The sequence below is a fragment of the Eublepharis macularius genome, chromosome 5, assembly GCF_028583425.1.
Source record: "Eublepharis macularius isolate TG4126 chromosome 5, MPM_Emac_v1.0, whole genome shotgun sequence".
Classification (NCBI taxonomy): Eukaryota; Metazoa; Chordata; class Lepidosauria; order Squamata; family Eublepharidae; genus Eublepharis; species Eublepharis macularius.
In genome coordinates, this window is record NC_072794.1 from 6,805,973 (window position 1) to 6,828,015 (window position 22,043).

Below are 22,043 nucleotides of genomic sequence, written 5' to 3' on the forward strand. Positions count from 1 at the left end.
AATTACTACCTGACCCCAAGGCTGCAATCAGCCTTACCCTGGGCATGTAAGAAGAGGCCACAAGAACTAAGCACTGATGTAACCCTTCTTGCCCTCCCTCTCATGATCTGCCCAGGTTCACAGAATCAGCATCTAGCCTCTGCTTAAAGGGGATGTAGGATATCTCCTTTACAGCATGCAATTTGGTTCAGCGGCTTGAGTCCCCTGGAGCTATTTTGATGCAGGCCTTCCCGGTGCACCCAGTCATTGGTGTGCTTGCTGCATTGGAGGATGGGAGCCCCCCCATCCCCCGCCACCTGGCCCTGGAGTGCAATGTTCGAGCACCTAGCTTTGTTTGCAGAAGGTCCCATGATTGATCCCAGCATTTCCAGCTAAAAAACAGCAAAGTGTTGGGAGGACCAGAGCACTGCGGCTTGACACAGTAGACAATACCAGCTTGAGAGGCCAGTAGTCTGTCTAAATGTAACGCAGTTGTGTGTGTGTGTGCGTGTGTGTGTGTGTCCAGGAGCCACAAACAAACCTACCTCGCTGACGGCCTGCGTAAGAATCTGGATAATCTTCTCATGTGCCATGGCCACCACACTCTGCCCATTGATCTCGATGATGCGGTGCCCTACCCGGATGCCGCCCCGCTCTGCAATCCCACCACGCATGAGGCTGCAGATCTAGATGGTAGAGGGGAACCCCAACATATATCATTTGGTAGCAGTTGTATGATGCAAGATTCTCCCACTAACCTACTCCCAGTCAGTGAATGGTGTGAATTTGCCTGCACTGTGGATAGGGAGTAGGACGGGGCCTTCTTTGTGATGGTACCGCATTTCTGGTTAATGCTATGCTGAAACATCTCTGTTAACCCAGGTGTTTGGTAGGTGATGAGGTTCCTTGCTGCTTTTATTTTCTTTTTCAAAACGTTATGTGGGAATTTTATTGTTTTTTCAATTACATTCCCATCTTATATGGCCTTAAAGGGTATAATGGAGTTTGCTTTTTTCCAAACTTCTGCAATCAGCATGTGGCTTGGCTTTTTCACTTGAGCCCTCCAGTTACTCACAATGCCGTTTTCGACACAGAATCCCAGAGGGTATTTTGTGTCAGGCCGCCGAACAATGGCTGTTGTTACTGGGGGACAGTGCACAACTTTCAAGGTCACTTCGGTCTGGTTTTTCAAATCCTAGGAGGGAGACAAGATTAGAGAGGGCTTAGCCAGTTAACCGTGATGCCATGGGCCAGAATATCTACTCCTGCTTACCTACTGCCCCATCTGTAGGCATAACCAACACCTGTTTAAAAACAAGCCTACACAACAATGTATAATATTTATAACTAGCGTACAAGAAAAGCTAAACTTTGCTTCTAATGCACATTTAAGTGATGCGCATTTTCATTGCTTCTGCTTCTATTAATCAGAAAGAATAACTTGGCATGGTACTGAAGTCCTGCCCCACTGACAAAAAAATCCTGCTCAGCTCCCTCTTCTGAGATTTCACCCGGCCTTCTGAACTTACAGTTGTGCCCACAAAGACTAGGAAGGAACGAGCAATAGGATGCTGAATTCTGCACTGCAGTTAACAACAAGATTTTTACTTTGCCCTGCTTTAAAGCTGTGAGACCCTTCTCTTCACCCCCAACAAGCCCCTCACCCGAATGATGTTCTGGCATGTGCCAAGGGGCAACCCCACCAGGCTGGTCCCGTTGATGGACATAATGCGATCCCCGATGCTCAGACTCCCTGATGTCTCTGCTGATCCCCCGTGCATGAGGTTGGCGATGACAACGGTGGGCAAAATGGAGCCCCAGCCTGACTCGACAATCACAATTCCCAAGATCTCCCCTTTTTGTTTATGGATGAAGACCTGGGAGGGCAACAGCAGAGTGCACATGAAAGGTAAAACAGGGAGGGAGGGAGGGGGAGAGAGAGAGACACGCGGTTTAGGAACAAACTCTTCTAGGAGGGGGTGCTGGGGGGGGGGAGGCTGTACAGAAAATTATTCCTCAGTTCAGTAACCCCCCGCCCCGCTGTGATTGAGAAAATGCAATCACATATGCGATAGTCTCTTGCTTAAATCTGCTGCTCTTCAACGGGAGGAAGAAACAGAGCCCAGATTGGTGCAATGCCCCCGGCATCTCCAGTTAAAAGGATCAGGAAGAGAGAGAGTGTAAAGGTGTCATCAACTTGTAGCCAACTTATGGCAACCTCTCTTGGGGTTTTCAGGCATGAAACAAACAGAGGTGGTTGGCCATTGCCTGTCTCTGCACAGCAACCCTGGGCTTCCTTGGTGGTCTCCCAGAAGTACTAACCAAGGCTGACTCTGCTTAGCTTCCAAAATCTGACAAGATCAAGATAGCCTGGAACATCCAGGTCAGGTAGTGTGTGTGTTAAGTGCTGTCAAGTCACCTCCGACCTATGGTGACCCTATGAATGAAAGACCTCGAAAACATCCTATCATTCACAGACTTGCTCAGATCCTGCAGACTGGAGGATATGGCTTCTTTGAGTGAGTCAAGCCATCTCATTTTAGGTCCTTCCTCTTTTTTTTTCTTCTCTTGTCTTCTCACAATGTGACCAAAGTACAATAGTCTCAGTTTTGTCACTTTAGCTTCTAGGGAGAATTCAGGTTTGATTTGATCTAGTATCCACCTTTTTGTCTTTGTGGCTGTCCATGCTATACAAAGAACTCTCCTCCAGCACCACATTTCAAATGAATCAATTTTCTTCTTGTCAACTTTCTTCACTCTCCAACTTTCACATCCATACAGTGTAATGGGGAATACCATCATTTGGATTATCTTAGTCTTGGTTCCCAGAGAGACATCTTTATCTTTAAAGATCTTCTCTAGCTCCCTCACAGCTGCTCTTCCAAGTCTCAATCTTCCTCTGATTCCTTCACTGCAGTCTCCCTTTTGGTTGATGATTGAGCCATGGAATAGAAAATCTTGAACAATTTCAATTTTTTCATTGTCAACTTTAAAACTGTGTAATTCCTCAGTAGTCATTACTTTTGTCTTCTTGACATTCAGCTGTACTACCTGTAACCAGGGAGTAGGTGGTGTGAAAGGCCTTTCTCTGCCTGAGACCCTGGAGAGCTGTTGCCAGTCTGAGCAGGCAAGACTGACCTGGATGGACTAAAAGTCTGATTCAGTATCAGGCAGGTTCACGTGATGCATGTTGGGAGCACCACGCGTGGGGCGGGGTGGGGAGGGGATTTGTGCCCTGCCCCAGAATCTTGGCTCCCCAAGTCTTGTTCTGCTGAACTTTGGACTCACTGTATAATTTTTGAACATATTAATGTGTGATATTTAAAGTCCAGCAGATGCCAACTCGCCAATCAAAATGATCACTCATTTGATTAATCTGTTGGCCCTGAAAAAGACAGTCCTGATTCACCTGGCTGCAGCCTAGTTCCCACAGGAATGCATTGAATTTCAAAGCTTCTTCAGCTATTGTCCATACTCATGAGTAGTCCTTTAGTCCCCGCTAGGCTGTGCCCCTGACTGGGAGAGCATTTGGGGCAACTGTTTTTGGTGGGCTGCCAGCAGGATACTGGCCCCTTGCTCTTCCTTCCTTGATTACCTCGGAATCTCTCCTCCACCCTCTTTCCCTGCCCTGAAACCTCCTCCTGCACCCTGGGCTTGGAAGCAGTAGGGGGGGGGGCACTATGCCCACGTGTTCCATCATGTCCAGCTATGAGTTTGCAACAGAAGGTGAAGCAAACTTGATCCCAATGGTGTTTCAAAGTTTCAGGCACAAAACTGGAGAGGGTGTCAAAATACATCACATTTGTTTCCTCTCCATCCTCCCATAGGAACCAGGGGGGTGGGGGCAGGTGATAATTGTTACATCTTTATCCGGCTTCTCTCCAAGGAGAGCAAGGTGACATCTGTCGTTGTTCCTTCTTATGCTGGATCCTCCCCATAACCCTGCGAGGTGGGCTAGGTCAAAAGGAAATAACTGAGGGAGAACATCGAATGAATTTCATGGCATGTGGAGATTGGAACCTGGGTCACTCCAGCCCAGAATGGGGAGAGCTGTCCTGTTCATCACAATCCTGAGAGGTAGATTGGGAGAAGAGATAGGGCTGAATGGAGTGTTGAACCTGGATCTCCCCAGATCAGATCCAACAAAAGAACATCAAACGTCCATCCAGAACTGTGGTCAGCCTCGGGGCCTCTATCCCACCCTCCAGCCCTGGGAGAACGCATCTCGCCCGTTCTTACTTCCTTACAGTTCTCTTGCTTGGAGAAGTGAGCCAAATCCCCATTGTACAGGTCCTCCCCCTTGGCCAGAGCGTTGTCATTGTCGTCATCCTGACGAGGACCCAGCTGGTTTGGGTCGATACCACTTGCACACAGGAAATGCTGATATGCCACATTGAAGGCTTGGCCAATTGCCTGAGCTATCAACTGAGCCTGATGAAACAAGAAGACAAGAAAACAAATCAGAGGCTTTCAAAATGGTTTATGATCCAAAGAAGAGACCCTCTGCACTAGAAGGGAAGAGAGTCACTCTTTTTAGGCCCCCACACATCTCAAAAGGAGAGGGGCGGTTAGCAGTTCAACCAGTTTCCTCACCAACAGAAGAAGCCATCCTTGAAACACAGAAATACAGAACTGGAAGGGACTCCAAGTTTCATCTCTCCAACCCCCTGCATAATGCAGGAAATTCATAGCTGCCCACCCCCACCCACACCCAATCCTCAGGATTGCTCTATGCCCAGAGGAAGGCAAAAACCTCCAGGATCCTCAGCCAATCTGGTCTGGAGGAAGATTCCTCCCTGAGCCCAAAGTGGTGACCAGCATTAAGAAAGGGTCAGGAGAGCGCTGGTTTTTCCCTTCTTGCCCTCCCTTTCACAATTTGCCTAAATTCATACTGAGTCAGAGAATCATCATAGCTGTCAGGTGACCATTCAGCCTCTTCTTAAATATCTCCAAGGAAGGAGAGCCCACCACCTCCCGAGGAAGCCTGTTCCACTGAGGGACCACTGCAATTGTCAGGAAGTTCTTCCTAATGTTTAACTGAAAACTTTCACTTTAATTTTAACCTGTTGAGGTCCAACCCCCTGTGGTAATAGAAAACAACTCTGCTCCATCCTCTTTGTGATGGCCCTTCAAATACTTGAATGCTATTATTGAAGAAGAGGGCTATAATATCAGCTCTCGATTGTCTCCTCTCCAGGCTAAACATACTGAGCTCCTTCAACCTTTCCTCATAGGACTTGGTCTCCAAACCCCTAACCATCTTTGTTGCTCTCCTTTGGACAAATTCCACCTTGTTAACATCCTTCTTAAACTGGGGAGCCCCAAACTGAACACATTACTCCATGAGAGGTCTAAACAGAGCAGAGTAAAGTGGCACCATCATTTCGCATGATCTGGACACTATACTTCTGTTGATACGGCCTAAAATTGCATTCACCTTTTTAGCTACCGTATCACACTGCTGACTCATGTTTGGTGTGTGATCTCCTAAGACCCGTAAATCCTTTCCACGTCCAAGACAGGTCTCACCCATCCTATAATTACGTTTTGTTTGTCCCTAAGAGATTTCCTGACCTGGACCTAAGGGATTTCAGCCAGGGATTTCGCCTGCATCCTACCTCTTCCTTGTAGCCTAAGGAGGCAACTGGCCTGCTGGTGCAACCAGCCAATCAAAAAACTTCCCATTTAAAGGATTATTTTTTAAAAGAAAGCTGGGTGACATTCCATTGCGCTGTCATGCATTAGCAGATCTATCTCTATTCTCCATGAAATGATCTTTCTATCCTGGACCTCTGGGGGCATCATGCCCGCAGCGACCACTACCCCCCCCCCACCAGCCCCGCCAATCTCACATCAGCTGAGTGGAAGACATGGCAGATCATTTTGTAGAGCTGCTTTTTCGTAGAAGCATCTGACTGGCGAGGTAGTTTCCTACGGGCCATGAGCACCACAATATTGCCAATGTCAGCTATGAACGAGATGGTATGGAGGGGATGGTCCATCATGGCTTCCTGTGGTAAGGAGAGAAGTCAAGAATGGTGACATCCACGCTTGCAATGAGCTCCAGCTCTGGAGTCTGAAAGACACTGGGGCGAGGACCGAGCTGCCTACTCAGGCCCCAAAGAAGGACCTACAGGGAACCATTCAGATTCTCAACCATTTCAAGATCTAATCTGATGGCTATCAGTACCAGTACCAGTACCCTAATGGCCTCCCTGAATGTTTTCTGTTTTGCCATCCAATCCTGTACCAATGACCTGTCCAATATTACTGCTGGGATATCTCATTGTGGCCTCCTAAACCGTAAGTCCAAGACAGAACTTCTCATCTTTTCTCCCCAGACACTCTCCATGTCCACTGAAAATAACACCTTCTGCCTTGTAGGAAAAGCACAAAGCTTCGAACCTCTAATTCTATCTACTTTGTTCCCAGTGTTCATACTGTCACAAAGTTATCTTACTTCTCTTTACAGCAAGGTAAAAAATGGGGCCACTCCTTCCCTCTCAGCAAAAAAAAAAAAAAAACTTAAATGGTTTCTTTTTCAGCCCCTACCTTCTATCCATTAGCCTGCCATCAGATCATCCATTCCCTCATTCTCCTGGCCATGTGAAAGACTTCCTTAATTTTCTAAACTAGCCTCACCATGCTCAACCATCTGAGGGTCTCCTGCTCTCTCAAATGACTTCCTCTTATTCCTGGACCCTGCCCCCACCCCCAATTGTCAATTTTCCTTTTCTGTCCCTTAGGAATGGAGCCCTCTTCCAAAACACCTGTGTGATATACCTCTTTCTTTCATCTGTCCTTAATATCCACCTTTAGTACAGCCCCTTAAGCCTCTTTTCCCTCATTTAAATTAACCCTAAACACTTATATTTGGAAAGCATACATCTTATCTGCTCTTCCTTTTGTCAAATATTAGACTGTATGTTCCTTGGGCCAGTGACCCATTTTCTTATACTGTACTCATGTACGTTAACAGCCTTATAGAAAATAATTAACTACTTGAACAAAAATGCTGTTTCCTGGTTAGGTTGGAGGTTAGCCTGGAAGCCTGGGAAGACGTGTAGGTCTTCAGAAATCAACATTCCATTTTGCCTGAATGACAAGAACTCTTCAGAGACACACCTGAGAGTCAGCCGTGAGAACTTTAATCCTCTGCGTGGAGACAAAGAGATCCACTTCCGTCATGGGCTGGGATTCTCCCTCTGGAGCCTGTTTGCAAAATAGGAAATTACTCTGAAATGGATCAGGCGAAGAGATGGCACGAGTTCTATTCCTGGATAAGGTAGATGTTACCTCCCCAGAGATCTATTCCAGGCCACTAACAGCCAAATATGTAAATAATTTGACATTGGTTCACAACAATAAAAATCACTAACCCCATCATCAATAAAACCAGCAATAGAACCATCATAAACAGAATAAAAACAATCAGCAGGTTATAGGCAGCTAAAAAAAGGATGGGTTTTTTTTGGTAAAAGCTAAATTTTTGACCTAAAAGACAGCAGGGTAAACACTAGGCAAGCCTAAAGTGGGAAGGCGAGATGCCCCCACAAGAATACCCTGTCACTAACTGCTGCCCACATCATCACTGCATGAAGGGGCGCAGAGAGCAGGGTTCAGAATAAGGATCTTAACTGGTGGGCTAGAAAGTAAGGTGGAGACAGTCGTTCAGGGACCCCTGCCCCAAGATTTTTAGGGCTATAGAAATGGCAATGATCCCCCTCCCAATAAAAGGTTATCAATGTTAAGGTGGGGCCTGGATGTCTCCCAAAATTACAGCTGATCTTCAAACTACTGAGAAAAGTTCATTGGAGGAAATGGCAGCTTTGGAGGGTAAATGCTATGGTATACTACAGAATCTAGGAGAAGTGAAGTCCTAGACTGACATCATATCCCTGCTGAGTTTCCTCCCTTTCCAAACTCTGCTCTCCCTGGGCATCATCCCCAGATCTCCAAGAATTTACCAAGCCAAATGTGGCAACCTTACCCCACCCGTATCATATTGCTGCCCTCTGGCTCTTTCCCTGCTGCAGTTAGAGACACCACTACCTCCCCATTCTCAAAATGGCCCACTCTGACTCTTCAACCACTACCTGACTCCCCCTTCTGCTTTTGCCACTAAACTCCACAAATATGTTGCTTTCTCCCACTGTTTTGACGTTCCTTCTCTTCTGTCTCCTACCCATTGTGCCCTGCAGGAACTGCTCTTGCCAAAACCACTGACCATCTTCTCATGACCAAATGCAAAGAGTCTGCACTGTTCTCCCTCAGCTATCATCACATTTTGAGTTGGACCCAAGGAAGGATCCTTGCAGCAGAGATAAGTGGAACGAATCTATGAGATCTGACCCCTTGGATTTCTGTCTCTCTGCCTCCACTGCTTCTCTTGCTACCTACCCAATCACACATTCAACGGTTCCAGCGGAATAAGCTCCTCCTCTCCCTTTTTTTTGGTTGGGTCCCTTGATTATCTGTCTAGCGTATTTTTTATCCTGCCCTTCCTTCAAGGAACCCAGAGAGGGGTAAATGGCTCTTATTTTTGCAATTCTGTGAAGGAGCTGAGGCTAACAGAGAGTGACTGCCCCAAGGTCATCCTGTAAGCTTTATGGGTGAGTGGAGAGTTTCCCAGATCCTAGTTCGACACTCATCACTGTGGGCTCTCTTTCTATGTGATCTGAAGATTTATGTGATCTGAAGAGAAACCAGAGTATTTCTCCATTCTCTTCTTGAGTGATCTCTTCAAATCCCATGGCCTTCAGTACCATCCATATGATGAAGGCACCAATCTTGACCTGTCTGCCTAAGCTCTCCTACCTGTCTATCTGTCAGTCCTGCCTGTCCACTCACTTCCATGTCTGCTCACTTCTACCTGTCTGCTCACTTCCATGTCTCATCACAGTCTAAAATTCAACATACCCAAGACTCCTTTTGCAAAGTACACAGTCATGGCTTATCTTTGATTCTCCCCATGTTCAATCTGTTGCTGACTCGCCACTTCCTTTACAACACAGTATAAATCCATCCCCACCTCTTTGCTGTCCCATATTATTCAGTGGATTAGAGATGGGCACGAGTCGAAATATGAACCAAAGTTTGCCATGAACCAGGCTGTTTTTTGGTTTGCAAACCAGCGGTTCATTGGAGCAAATTTCTGATGGACCGTGATGATTTGCAATGATTTTTCGTGTGGTTCGTTTGGTTCATTTTTTGGTTCATCACTGCAGACAGCCTGGTGCTGATCAATCTGTTACCTAGGCAACAGGGGGATAGGCTTTCTGCAGACCTTCTGCAGCCCCGGACGTGACATATTCACAAACCAATGAACTAGTTCACGAACCGGGCAAGTTCATGGTGGTTCGTGAAATGCAACGAACCGTAAACCGCAACAAACCGCCATTTTCATGGTTCATGCCCACCTCTACTGTAGATCATGCTCTAATCTTTGACCGTTACAATATCCTCCTCTCAGGCCTTCCTCTCTCATAACACAACTAAAGAGTCTACCACGGGTAATGGCCTCCCAAATAGTAGGGTATCAACCCTCCCGTGGTTTTCAATCACAGGCACAATCAACAATATAAGTTGATTACAGGTGTCTGGAGACTGGAAGACGCTGCCATTCTTTGCCCTGCTCAACAGGCTGCTAGCCCAAAGTTCATTTCTCTTGAGCTTTCTCAAGGGAGTCTCAAACTGCAGTAAACATAAGTGTTTGATTCTTCAAACAAGGATGTCTTTCTCCAAAGTTCAAGATGGACAATTTGGATGCCGTGATTGTTGTATTATATATTGTAATAACTGATATATTTAGACTGTATTTTTATTTATTGGTAGGTAGGTTATTTATTGTATTTATTGTACACTCAGCACTTTTGCACATGCTTCATGCACCGTTTGGACCTACACTGTCAATTCTTCCTTTCTCATAACCCACCCCCATCCAAAACTCTGCTGCCAAAATTTTTCCTCTAGCCTTGCCTTCTCAGATTATTTTAATTGTTTATGTATGAAAACACTTTTAATACCAACAATAGCTGAATTTAGTAACAATAAAAATAAAAAATATAACAGAATTTACAAACATCTGCAACTACTTTCTGCAGACCAAATCTACAGTGCATTCTACTGTCCATCAAAGGCAGGCCTCAAAATGGCAGCCTTACACTGGGCTGAGGGCGGGATGCTCCTTTGAGCAAATTATCCCAGGAAGACCTAAGGGGATACTCGGATTTATATAGGGAAGGAGAGGTGGTTCCTCATCACCCCTTCCATATCCATCGCAAGCTCCCTTTCCAAATTCTTTAAAAAAAATTTTTTGTCCTAACCTATTTTACAACCTACAAATGATTCCACACAAGTTGATCATGGTCATTGGTTATCCATGCAATTATAATGGAATTCCACATGCTGGATCTCTCCTACCACTCCACTGAGCAGAGTTTGCTGATTTATTAATTAAAATATAGAGCGCACCTTTTCTTTTGGCTCCATCTAAAAACCTTCCTCCAAGCTAAGGAGTCTTTCTCCATTGGAGAAAGAGTCACTTAACTTGGAGGAGGCACCTTAAGCGGAAAAGCTACTTGGAAAATGATGGAATCCATCCTGCTGTCAATCAAAACCTGAAGTTCTCCAAGCTTTTCCAGGAGCCAATTTGTTGTGAGATTTTTTTTTAAAGTTGTGAAACAGAAGTGCAATTTCTGTGGGTTCAGTTTTTGCGCTATGATTCCAACTGATCTTTCCTGTTAATTAAAACTTCCTGTCTAGTTATCGTAGAGTAACAGTTCCCCCTGTTTTCCCTCCCACAGCCAACCTATTTTCCTTCGGGACAAAGACTTACCTGTTTTGTCAGATGGAATTCGGCAGGGCCATTGTGTGTTGCATACATTTTGAGAGATTTATTTATTTACTGTCTTTATACCACACCTTTCCCCTCAATGAGTGCCCAAAGCTGCTTACATCACTGTCCTCTCCTCCATTTTATCCTCAGCCCTGTGAGGTACATTAGGCTGAGGGCATGCACCTGGCCCAAGGTCACCCAGCAAGGTGCCATGGGAGTCTAGGGGTCTCTGAGATCCTAGTCCAACACTTCAACCACTACACAGTGATTATGTGAACACTTCCTTTTCACAAGGAACTTTTGCCATAAAGAAAGATCACTGCAGTGCTAGGTTTTATTAAATAATGAAACAGAAAGGTAAGGGGTCTTGCTTGATGTTGAGGGCTGTGTGCACAGCAGAACAAAATGTACTATATGTTTGGGTTCAATTACTTGAGAATCTGAACTCTCATTTTAGAAATAAGCAGGGCTCATTTGGAGGGGGAATGCACCGGAACGGCATTCTGGAACATCTGAAAAGAGGTCACGTGGGTTTTGGCCCCGCCCACATGATTCCTTCCCCGCTGCCTCCCCGCTACTCGTGTCTTTAGCAGCAGGCAGTGGCGGAGGCAGCAGCAGCTGCAGCACCACCCCCACCCCATCACTACCTCCTGGACTCCCTGGTAGGAACTTGGGGGGGGCGCTGCTGCGCGGGGGGGCAGCCACATGGCCCGTCCTCCAGGCCTGCAAGTGGTGAGGGCTCTGCAGAGGAGGGTAAGCTCCTTTGAGTTCTTTCTGCTTCATTCGTGACTCGTGAGAGAGAGAGAGAGTGAGTGCAAGCTGGGCTGTTAGGGCTGGCTCTCCAAAGGAGGGTAAGCTGCTTTGAGTTCATTCTGCTTTATTTTCATTTGTGACTCGTGAGTGAGTGAATGAGTGAGTGAGTGCAAGTCAGGCTGCTGGGGCTGGCTCTCCAAAGTGTCAGGATCAGAATGCTCTTTTGTATACCTATGCTTAACCGACTCCATATTTAATCCTTTCAGTGTTCAGTGCTTTCTTCCCCAGGTGCAGAGGTTCCCAGGCAGCTATCTCCCAGACCAGCATTGTTTTGGCTACCGACGTTCCACCAAGAACCGGCCTTGGGGAAGCTTTCGCTTTTGCAGCTTCAAAGGGAATATTTTGAGAACTGTGGGGGGAGGATGGGTCAGCTATGATATTTAATATGTATCTCTTGCTTTGCCTGGCATTGGTAACAATGCATATGTACCAACCTGGTTATTGCATTCAGGCCAGTGGACTATAATAATCTTTTTCTTCATTAAATGCTTTTTGGAAACAATGGACTGTTGTCTAATTGCAGAAGGCAGACTGGAGTAAGGATTTTATCTAGCCACAGTTCTGACATTTTGTTACCAATCATCTTTCCAATGCCTCAACCGGATCAAACGGACTCCAAAGCTGTCCCACCCCGGGACCCTTTGTTCGACCCGTATGTCTCTCCCGGTCCTCGAGGCTCGGAATCTTCTCAAGTTGTGCCAAGGAGACAAGGATCCACGGTTACAACCATTTTTACCCTCGCTCCCAGTACAGAGAGAACGAGGCCCAGCGCATCAGCCGTTCCATTGTTCAGCGTGCCGACCCCGACACAGTGGGGCGCCTGGCCCAGAGAGACGAGGGAGCGGAGGATCAGCGCGATGTTTACCCAAATACAGTTGGATAGCCGGCGTAGCCTGGGATCTATACCGGAGCAAGCTGAGGGCCGTCCATGGCTGTTCTGGAACCGGACGGCCGAGCGAACGGAAGGGGATACTTCCCAGTGAAGTGCTCTGAGTTGGGACTATGCCAAAGTCACCCCGAGAGCGGGGGAACCAGATGTCGGAGAGCATCAATGGGCACAGCTCCAGAGCAGAACCATTGCCATTGATTCTGGGATTTCAGCAATCACTGGATTAACCAAAGGTGTTCTTGCTGCGCGGTCGCAGGAGGAACAAGGGGTGGAAGCACCCCTGCCGTGGCAACAGACGCTGAGCACGGACCACCCGACAACCCCTCCAACTACTGGGGATACGGGGGATCCGCAGCAGTCCACAGACAGAGTACAGAGGTTGGAGAACAGACTACAGAACATGGAAGAGAGTCCAGCCAATGCTGTACATCTGCTTTCAGTTTTAGTGGCGGGAGATAGAGATAGGGCCCCGCCAACGGGCCTGTCTGGCATTAGCCAGAGTCTGGCTAACTTGCAAGACCAGATATGGCCGCAGCAACCGTCGGAAACGGGTGAGGTGATTGGGGCCACTGGAGGGGGATCCCTCCTGACGGGAGAAGTTGGTGAACCGTGTCCGGGGGACCGGTACCCAGACCAGCCTGCAACCACGGATACCAGCAGCAGCGAGGAAACGGAGGAGGAGGAGGAAGAACCGCCACTCAGACCGGCTTCCCCTATAATTCCTCCACCAACCACCCAAGCGAGTCAGCCCACCACACCGACGGTGGTTCCCGGAACTTTGCCGGCCCAACCACGCGGGCCGATTTCCCCTATAATTCACCCACCGACAACCCAAGCAAGTCAACCAATTACACCGCGGGTGGTTCAAGGAACGCAGACTTCGCCGAGGGGACCTCGCCCCACCCGACCAGCGCCAACCTGACCGACGCCGCGCCAGCCGACACCGAGGGGACCCCTGCCATCTCCGGGGTCGATACCGCTAACGGGGCCAGTGGCCCCTCCGCCCCTACAACCTCTGCACCCGCAGCCAACGCCAAGGCAACCGGTCCCCCAACCTCAACCGTATTCCCACCCGCGCCAGCCACCGCTGCAACTGGGGCCAATGGACGTTTATCCCATGCCAGACCAAACCCCCAGACAGGATTTACCCATGGGATGGGTCAAACTGGACGCTACTTTTGATGGAGACCCTTCCAAATTGGGATTTTTCCTGGTACAAGTGGTGCAATTTTTTAATCGTTGGGGACACCTGTTTGGAAGCGAAGCCAGCCAGATAGAGCATCTGGGATCGCGTCTCCAAGGTAAAGCTGCGGACTGGTACGTGGGACTATATAATGTGGGGGCCCCCGAGTTAGAAACTCTCCAAGGGTTAGTGGATGCTATTCGGGCGCAATATGAAGATCCCTTGGAGGAAACTCAGGCTAGAACGGAGTTGCAAGCAATTAGACAAGGCAGCATGTCGGCTAGAGACTATGCCACACAATTCTGACAGCTCGCTGCCAAATGTCCGAGGTGCGAGGAGTCCACTAAGATCATCTTGTATAAACAAGGATTAAATCCAAAATTACTTGACCGAGCGCTCATGCAAGACAATCCACCTACACTGTTAGGATGGATACAGTTGACTTGCGAAGTTGAAAATCGGCTCCTGGAAGTTCGTCTAGCGGAGCAACATCAGCAACCCCCGAGCCAAAGACGCTCCTCCACACCTTTGTCTCTGAGAGGGAGCAGGGGAACTGGGTATGCCACCCGGGGAGCGCGAGATGCTAGATGGCAACAGGGATTGTGCTTACAGTGCGGCCAGGGTGGCCATTTCGCAGCACAATGCCCATATCGGCCTGTGCAAAGACCTCCGCTCCAACTACGACGTCCAGCTCCCCTAACCAGCCCAGCGCTGCCGCGCCCTTCTCCGGTACCCAGAGCTGCCCCGAGGAGTAGGGGAGCTCCCAGAAAAAGTTTCCCAGAGAGAGGACTGGAGTTGGAGGAGATCACCGAAGACAGCCCTGATTGGGGAAGGAAATCCCGAGAGCCCGGAGTCGGGAAACGAAATGGATCTGTCGTAAAAGGACCCAAACGGCAGATCACACGTAAGTCTGGTCCGGTGTTAAACTGACCCCCGGGGTCCATACTGTTCATTCCGGTAACGTTAGTAAATGCTGACAAGAAGATGCACATCCGTGTGCAAGCCCTTATTGATTCGGGCTGCTCTAGAGACATTATTGCACCTGCCTTAGTTAATGGACTGGTACTCCCAGTGAAAGATTTGGATATACCGGTCATTTTTGAACAAATGGATGGCACTAACATGAATCCGGTTACCACAGAGACTGCTCCGATCATAACCGGCATGGGATCACATTGGGAAATCAGATCCTTTGTCATTAGTGCCACAGCTAAATATCCCCTGATACTGGGAAGCCGATGGTTGTGTGATCACAACCCCCACATCGATTGGGCAGAAGGGAGTATTACTTTCACCCATGAATCTTGCAAAAATCATCGTTGGGATCAAAACTGGGGAAGAAATCCCACTATGTCTGATTCAGCTCTACTCACCCAAGAAGAAATTAACCAAATACCTAAACAATATAGGGCATTCACTCAAGCCTTCACAGAAGAAGAGGCCAATATGCTCCCTCCGCATAGGAGGACAGACTGTGCTGTGGAAATTTTACCAGGGGCTTCACTGCCAAAGGGTCGGTTATACCCTATGAGCCCCTATGAAAGAGACGAACTTCAGGAAGTTCATTGATCTCAATTTGCAAAGGGGGTTCATCCGCCCAGCTAATAGTCCCCATGCCGCCCCAGTGTTGTTCGTGAAAAAGAAGGATGGGGGCTTGAGACTGTGTACTGATTTTCGGGGACTAAACGCTGTGTCCGCTAGCAACGCCTACCCCATTCCACTCATCAAAGATCTACTCAACGTCGTGGCCCAAGGTAAGATCTTTACTAAATTGGATTTAAAAGATGCTTACTTCCATGTCCGTATCCGAGAAGGGGATGAATGGAAAACCGCGTTTAATACCCCACTCGGACAATATGAATATTTAGTAATGCCTTTCGGCTTGACTGGCGCCCCGTCGGTTTTCATGTCCATGATCAATGAAGTCCTACATGAATTTCTGTACCAGGGGGTAGTGGTGTATCTTGATGATGTGTTGATTTACTCACAAACGGAGGAGGAACATGTGGAACTTGTACGAAAGGTCCTAACTACACTCATGAATAACAAACTGCCTATTAAACTTTCAAAATGTGAGTTCCACAAAACCAAACTCACTTATCTGGGCTATTGTATATCATCAGAGGGCTTGAAAATGGACCCAGAAAAAATACAAGCTGTATTAAATTGGCAAGTCCCCTCCACCAGAAAAGAATTGCAGTCGTTTCTAGGGTTTGCCAATTTCTATAGAGAATTCATTGCTAATTTCGCCCAGACCACGCTCCCCTTAACTGAACTGTTAAAAACGAAAGACAAGGGGGAGCAAGCAAAAAAACCTGGTGCAAAGCTCTCATGGACACCCGAATGCGAGGCAGCATTCAATCAATTAAAAGAGCAATTTGTCTCAGAACCCGTACTACAACACCCCGATGAAAACCGCCCCTTCATAGTACAGGTCGATGCCAGCGATATGGCAATTGGGGGTGTGTTATTGCAGCGAGGAGAGGACGGAAATCCCAAACCTTGCGCCTTCCTTTCTAGAAAGTTTTCTGAGGCAGAGAGAAATTGGAATGTGTGGGAAAAGGAAGCCTTTGCTGTTAAAGCGGCGCTCACAAATTGGAGACATTGGTTAGAAGGAGCCCGACATCCATTCGAAGTCTGGACGGATCACAAAAATTTAGAGGCCCTGCGTAGCCCTCGCAGACTAAACGCCAAGCAATTGCGGTGGGCGGAATTCTTCTCGAAGTTCAATTTTACCTTAAACTTCCTACCAGGCAAAACTAACTTCCTCGCTGACGCTCTATCACGCATGCCCCAACATAAAAGCAAAAGGGAGGAGACGGTCGACACGGTGTTTTCGCCTACGCAATTAGGGGGTGTGATGACTACGCGCAGCCGCGCTAAGCCCTCCCCGTCACCCGATCAGGGGTGGAGAGAAAAACTGAGAGCTGAAGTGGAGAAGGAGGGGGGGGAGGCGCCCAAAGACAAACTGCAACAATCCGCCACGGGGGAATGGCTTTGGGGAGACCATTTTTATGTGCCCAAATGTCTGAGAAAGGATGTTTTACAACGATGTCATGATGCCCCCACAGCGGGACACTACGGTTACTTAAAAACGCTCCACTTGGTGCAACGCCAATTTTGGTGGCCAGGCATGCGCAAGGACATTTCCCAATACGTAGCCTCTTGCCCCATCTGTCTCAGCGCCAAATCCCGAAAAGGCAAACCTCCGGGGCTTTTGCAACCCTTAGAAACGCCAAGTCGACCATGGGAGATTATTTCTATGGACTTTATTACTGACCTACCTCCCTCTAAGGGACATAATTGTATTTTGGTCATGGTCGATTTGTTTTCCAAGCAAGCACACTTTATACCGTGCACCACCATTCCCTCCGCTAGAAAACTAGCTGATATTTTTATTAAAAACATTGTGAAAATACATTCTTTTCCATCCAAGGTGATTTCGGATCGCGGCGGGCAATTCGTTGCCAACTTCTGGCGGGAGCTTTTGCAACTACTGGGAATTGAACAAGGGCTCAGTTCAAGCCATCACCCAGAAACAGACGGACAGTCCGAAAAAACTAACCAGATATTAGAACAATTTCTAAGATGCTACATCAACTTCCAACAAGACAATTGGGTTGATTTGCTCCCGTTAGCAGAGTTCTCCTATAATAACAGTGTACACACGTCTACAGGAGAAACTCCTTTCAAAGTAGTTTATGGCTTCCACTTCAAGCCGTTCCCGTTCGAAGCGCTCCCCCCTCCAACTACAGCTTCTCAGGACGTCACCGAGTGGTGGGGGGAAGCAGCTCAACAATGGACTCAAATCAAAAAACACCTCGACAAAGCCAAGCAGGACTACAAGAAATACGCAGACCGCCACCATGCGGTGGAATGGGATTTACAACCTGGCGATCTTGTCTATCTGTCTACAACAAACCTGAAACTATCTCAAACCAGCAGGAAACTAGCTTTGAAGTTTTTAGGACCTTTCCCAGTGCGTAAAGTAATCAACAAAGTGACTGTTGCTTTAGATTTGCCAAAGAACCTACGCTACGTGCATGATACTTTCCATGTCAGCCTCCTAAAAAGGGCTCCAACGGATAACCAGTGGCACATCAAAGGCCCCCCTATTCCAACGTTAATCGATGACCAGACCCACTACGAAGTACAACAAATACTGGACTCAAAAATTAAACGAAACCAGCTGTTTTACCTAATTAGGTGGAAGGACTTTGATTCTGGGTTTGATGAGTGGGTCAGTGCTGTACATGTCCATGCCCCTAGACTGGTGAAAGCGTTCCACTCTCGCTATCCACATAAACCGGGGGGGGGGGTTCTTAGGGGGGGCAGAATGTCAGGATCAGAATGCTCTTTTGTATACCTATGCTTAACCGACTCCATATTTAATCCTTTCAGTGTTCAGTGCTTTCTTCCCCAGGTGCAGAGGTTCCCAGGCAGCTATCTCCCAGACCAGCATTGTTTTGGCTACCGACGTTCCACCAAGAACCGGCCTTGGGGAAGCTTTCGCTTTTGCAGCTTCAAAGGGAATATTTTGAGAACTGTGGGGGGAGGATGGGTCAGCTATGATATTTAATATGTATCTCTTGCTTTGCCTGGCATTGGTAACAATGCATATGTACCAACCTGGATATTGCATTCAGGCCAGTGGACTATAATAATCTTTTTCTTCATTAAATGCTTTTTGGAAACAATGGACTGTTGTCTAATTGCAGAAGGCAGACTGGAGTAAGGATTTTATCTAGCCACAGTTCTGACACAAAGGAGGGTAAGCTGCTTTGAATTCATTCTGCTTTATTTTCATTCGTGACTTGTGAGTGAGTGCAAGCGGGGCTGCTGGGGCTGGCTCTCCAGAGGAGGGTAAGCTGCTTTGAGTTCATTCTGCTTTATTTTCAGGAAATACCTGGAGATTTGGGGGGAAAGGAGCCTGAGGGGTGGGTGTTGCCTTCTGTCACACTTCTGGTGATGTCAGGGAGTGTGGCATGTGCTAATGAGATATCCTAATAAGTTATGCTAATGAGTTCCTGCGGTTCTTTTTCTACAAAATAACCACTGGAAATAAAGATTAAGTCTCTAGTCCTCATGCTATAATTGAAAGTGCATGAACAATCCCAGCTGAAATCTCATAGAGTTGGAGGCAGGGAAAGATGGCTAGCGGTCAAGTGTTGCCCCAATTGCTAGCTCTTTGCCCCTCCCTGGAAGCAGGACAAACCATGCAGGCCCTGCAAAATGGTGCCAGGCTGATTGATGGTGTGTGTGTGATTGGAGTTCTGACCAGGACAGACTGGCAGAAGATCTCAGGCAGAGAGATCTACTTTTCATTGGATATGCCAAGGATTAAAACTGGGACATGGTGACCTACTTCATTCTATGGGAGGAGACATTAATAGGAAAACAACAAAAAAAATAATTTGGAATGCATGAACAGTTTTCACCTTATGGTGAAGTTTCCCTATGAAAAATTGTTTGCGTAAAGTCCCCAAAGAACATAAATGAGTATATAGAAGAGATTGCTAGGATGGCTGTAATCTAGACTGGTGGAGAGAAAGAAAGGAATACAATCTCTGTAGGAATCTATCCTCCGCTCCCCAAAAAACCCTGCACCTCTTTTTAGCAGTGTGGTAACTAGATTGATGGACTAAACCTGGCAACCCAAGTTTGATTCCCCATTCTGACATGGAAGCTTGGGTATGTCACAATCTCTCAGCCTAACCTACCTCAGGGGGTTGTTGTCAGGATAAAATGTAGGTGAAGAGAATGATGTAAGCCGCTTTAAATAACAACAACATTCGATTTATATACCTCCCTTCAGGACAATTTAACGCCCATGGTTTACAAAGTATGTCATTATTATCCCCACGACAATCACCTTGTGAGGTAGGTGGGGCTGAGAGAGCTCTAAGAGAGTTGTGACTGACCAAAGGTCACCCAGCTGGCTTCAAGCGGAGGAGTGGGGAATCAAACCCAGTTCTCCAGATTAGAGTCCCGCACTCTTAACCACTACACTAAACTGGCTTCATTTAGGGATAAATGAAGTAAAAAAATTTAAAATTTAAATCCCGTTGTGGCCTCCTGCTAGCACTCTCTCCTGCTGCCAGTCTCACCTTAATCCTGTCCACAGCTTCCTGTGCCTGGGCCATTCGGATGCTGGTGGGAGGGGTCCTCTCTGAGATCAGCTGGGTGGAGCCCAGGTACTTAGCCCCAAAGATTACTCCATCTAGTAGATCCTCGGGCTCACAGGGACCTGGTACTGAGAGACAAATAGGACAGTTTGAAGAGTGCAGTAAAAAAGCAGGTGGTTTGGGCATCCACCATTTTTGCCCAACTCAATGCAGCTTTTAAAAGTAAGTTACTAGTCCTCATGAGTAAAGCTTCGAGTCGTGCATCTTGCATCACTTCCATTTTTGGCTTCCCAAGCTCTTATTGCTCTGGCTCTGTTAAATCATTGTTCAGAAACTTTAAAGGAAAATTACAACACAATATTGCTAACATTGAGTTTATTTGCAAATTCGAAACAACAGACTCCCAGGGTTGAATTGGGACACTTGATTTTTTTCTCACTCCACAGATGCTAATTTTCTGAACCTCACACCCATGCTCTTATCAAGCTAATTAAAAAATGTACTACAGCTTGCTTCCTGACACTCTGATTCACAATACCCCTCCTACCCTCTGCCTGGATTTTAAAGACTCCTACATTTTTCTGCCCCATGTATCTGATGAAAGGAGCTTTGACTCTCAAAAGCTTATACCATGGAAATCTAGTTAGGATCACATATCAGAGAGTTTCGGTTATGGTAAGAGCCAGCAGCTGCAGACAATATCAGCTCAGGGCAAATTTGTTTAACTATAGCTTATATATATTAGGATTTTTTTCTTGTAATAGTAAGGCATAGTTTGTTGCAGCCTATGAGAATTACTGTTTTCTTTTTGGTGGCTGACCTTGGTCAGCTGGAAGGATTTTCCCTCCTACTTGGGAAACTCTGGAGCTTAATTAACCTGTTACACAGGCGTTGATCATTTGTTATCAGTATGAGCTACAACTGTTGATTTTAGTATTAGTTTTAACTCTATAGCTATCTCAGCTATTCTATTAGTATTTTATTTTATAGCTTGTTGCAGCCTAGGAGAGTATTAATTGATCTGTTACTCAGGTGTTGGTCAGTGGGAGAGGAGAGAGTTGGGGGTGGGGTCTCTTTTTCTCTCTCTCTCTCTCTTTTCCTCTTTCATGGCTCTTTCTCTATTCAGTTACTTATTCCAGCCACTTAATTATCAGTATGAGCTGCAACTGTCAATTTTAGTACTAGTTTTAACTCCATATCAAATTCTGCAGAAGGTATAAAGCAGAAATGTTCAGGAGAGCATTTCTGCAAAGAAATTAAAACTGTAACAGTATAGAATAGTCCAAGAAGGTGCCTTTATAACAGAATAGTAATGTAGTCTGTGATTATTCTAGGTATCATCTTGCTCTTTACTGCCTTTGTAACTCTACTCTGCAGTTTGATGTATGCGTTGTCTTCTAATTCTGTATTTCTAGTTCTGTTTCATTATTCATTGGATGTCTTAAATTGTCTGAATGCATTTTTTAAATAAATTTAAATTCTGTAATCCACCTTAAATTTCGGTGAGAAAGGCGTGGCCACGATATAACACTCACAATCTGAATTTAAACTTGAACAAATTAAAAGAGCTGCAGAAAGAGTATCGGTTTGTGGAGTCCCAGGTTTTAACTCCTGCTCACAGATATTTTAATCTGTTTGGTGCTAATGGTTTTAAGATGTGTTTTATTAGGTATTAGGTTTATTAGGAATGTTTTTAATCTGCCTAACCCCACTAGGGGTCACCATAAGTCAGCTATGACTTGAGGGCACTCACCACACACACAATGAGGGCAGAAAGGCAGGGTACAAATTTTGTAAACAAATCAATTAAATAAATAAATAAAGCCTTTTGGGTAAGCCGCTCTCTCCGACTAACCTACTTTACAGGGCTGTTGTGAGAATAAAAGGACAAAAGACATACAGTGTATGCCTGGTGACCTGCTCGGTGTTGCTATACTGGTTTGAAAAACAAAAGCTTTCCTTATCAGTAATGCATTTTCAAATAGTGTGAAGATATACCCTTTAAAAGTGGGGGCGATAAGACAGGAAGCCAAATCTCTTTTTCCTAAACTGGTTGCTGGACTTTGCTTCCCAAGTTCCCTTTCTTGCACTTGCCTCCTACAACTAGGAAACAAAATTTCTCACTCACCTTCCTTGTAAGCCGGGAAGGAAGACAGATCAGCTTTCTTCTGATAAAATGAAAGGAAGTGTCAGTGGCAAAGAAAGGTGGAGGGAAAT

At 46.5% G+C, this 22,043-nt stretch overlaps 1 protein-coding gene across 2 annotated transcripts in view; it reads right to left on the reverse strand.

Moving 5' to 3' along the window:
* APBA3 (amyloid beta precursor protein binding family A member 3) overlaps positions 1 to 22,043 on the reverse strand; it is a 44,691-nt gene that overhangs the window by 2,329 nt on the left and 20,319 nt on the right. Inside the window, exons 4-11 of one of the 2 annotated variants that reach the window (XM_054980836.1) lie at positions 21,955 to 21,991; positions 19,809 to 19,954; positions 7,105 to 7,191; positions 5,832 to 5,990; positions 4,219 to 4,410; positions 1,644 to 1,856; positions 1,055 to 1,174; positions 525 to 665 (exon numbers count right to left, since the gene is read on the reverse strand). In XM_054980836.1, coding sequence (XP_054836811.1) covers positions 525 to 665; positions 1,055 to 1,174; positions 1,644 to 1,856; positions 4,219 to 4,410; positions 5,832 to 5,990; positions 7,105 to 7,191; positions 19,809 to 19,954; positions 21,955 to 21,991 — 1,095 coding nt within the window. Of the gene's footprint in view, positions 1 to 524; positions 666 to 1,054; positions 1,175 to 1,643; positions 1,857 to 4,218; positions 4,411 to 5,831; positions 5,991 to 7,104; positions 7,192 to 19,808; positions 19,955 to 21,954; positions 21,995 to 22,043 lie in introns of both variants that reach the window. The other variant, XM_054980835.1, reaches the window with a different exon arrangement.